This window comes from Cyprinodon variegatus, unplaced genomic scaffold (genome assembly GCF_000732505.1).
Source record: "Cyprinodon variegatus isolate N-32 unplaced genomic scaffold, C_variegatus-1.0 Scaffold7824, whole genome shotgun sequence".
NCBI classification, from domain to species: domain Eukaryota; kingdom Metazoa; phylum Chordata; class Actinopteri; order Cyprinodontiformes; family Cyprinodontidae; genus Cyprinodon; species Cyprinodon variegatus.
This window is the reverse complement of record NW_015158277.1, coordinates 1-1,167: the sequence shown is the minus strand read 5'-3', so window position 1 is coordinate 1,167 and position 1,167 is coordinate 1. Positions and strand designations below refer to the sequence as shown.

At 52.4% G+C, this 1,167-nt stretch overlaps 1 protein-coding gene across 1 annotated transcript; it reads right to left on the bottom strand.

Annotated features, from left to right (window-relative positions):
• Positions 1-439: 439 nt before the first annotated feature.
• Positions 440-1,142, bottom strand: LOC107081584 (exosome complex component MTR3-like; the record flags this gene model as incomplete). The annotated part of the gene is made up of 1 exon (XM_015369740.1): positions 440-1,142. A coding segment is annotated over one exon (633 nt), but the record flags the coding sequence as incomplete, so codon positions are not given.
• Between the last annotated feature and the right edge of the window lie 25 nt (positions 1,143-1,167).

Here is a 1,167-nt window from a genome sequence, read left to right as displayed (position 1 = left end):
ATGAATCTCCTCCAGATAAAAGGCATCAGAAATTCTGCTTGTCTCCCTAAAGCGTCGCTTTAAAACATCCGAGTTCAGCTTTGGCTTGTTTTTCTACCGTGTCCTAGAATAGACATTGAAAACTGTTGTTGTCAATGAGCTGAGGTCAGAGGTCAAACTACCCGAGTGTCTACCAGCTGGCAGGCCCAGACTGCTGAAAATCACCTGATTCTGATCACAAGATTTTCTGCTTTTGGTTTAGAGAAGAGTTGGAGGTCGACTCAGATCATACTTCCTCCCCAACCGTGCCTGACAGTTTGCGTGAGATTTGATGTTCCATTTATCATTAAACTCCGCCCCCTAAATGGTTCGGGACAATCAGGAAGCAATATTCTGATTTACTGAACAGAAAGGCTGATGGTCACACTGAAGAACAAACAGCAACATTTAGAAAAACTTTATTTAAAAAAAAAAAAAGACCAAATAGAGATAACAGACAATGTTCTTAGAGACAGAAGGTCCCGGGTGTCTTAGCTCTCTGCCGGTGGCGGAGCGGCCTGGCGAACGGCCTTCATTAAGGCCTGCTGGACCACAGGATACAGTTTATAGCAGCCCTCGATGCAGGTCCGAATCCCTGCAGTCAGAGTCTCCTCCGCCATCTCACCGTCTGACTGCAGCCCAGAAACCTGGTTCAGACTCGGCAGGAAGGCCACCGTCAAGCCGCCCCGCTTCTCCCCGCCGCCCGACTTCCAGCTGTTTTCCTCTGGGTACGTGGGGTCCACCACGTAGGAGGCGCCGTCCTGACGGAGGGAACAGCCCAGCACAAGGTCGTACATCTCAATCCCGGCGTCTGCCAGTGCCATGGAAGCACAGGTGACAGCGTGGGCCAGGACCGAGCCGCTGTTCTCCAGAACCATGACGTTGACCTCTATCTGAGAGCGCGGGTATCTGTGCAGGCAGACGGCCGGCTGCAGACTCTCCTGCAGCATCAGAGAGAAGTCCTTGTCCTGGCTGCCCTGGATCCAGGAGCCGCGCTCCGGGCAGGAGAACGGGGCGAAGCGCATGTCGGTGGTCAGTCTGAGGCACAGAAATACACAGAGCTGTTTTAAAAAGCCAAAATTACATGAACTACAGGAGCAGACAGAGGAGCTGTACGCACCACCAACCCACCTGAACGCACCACCAACC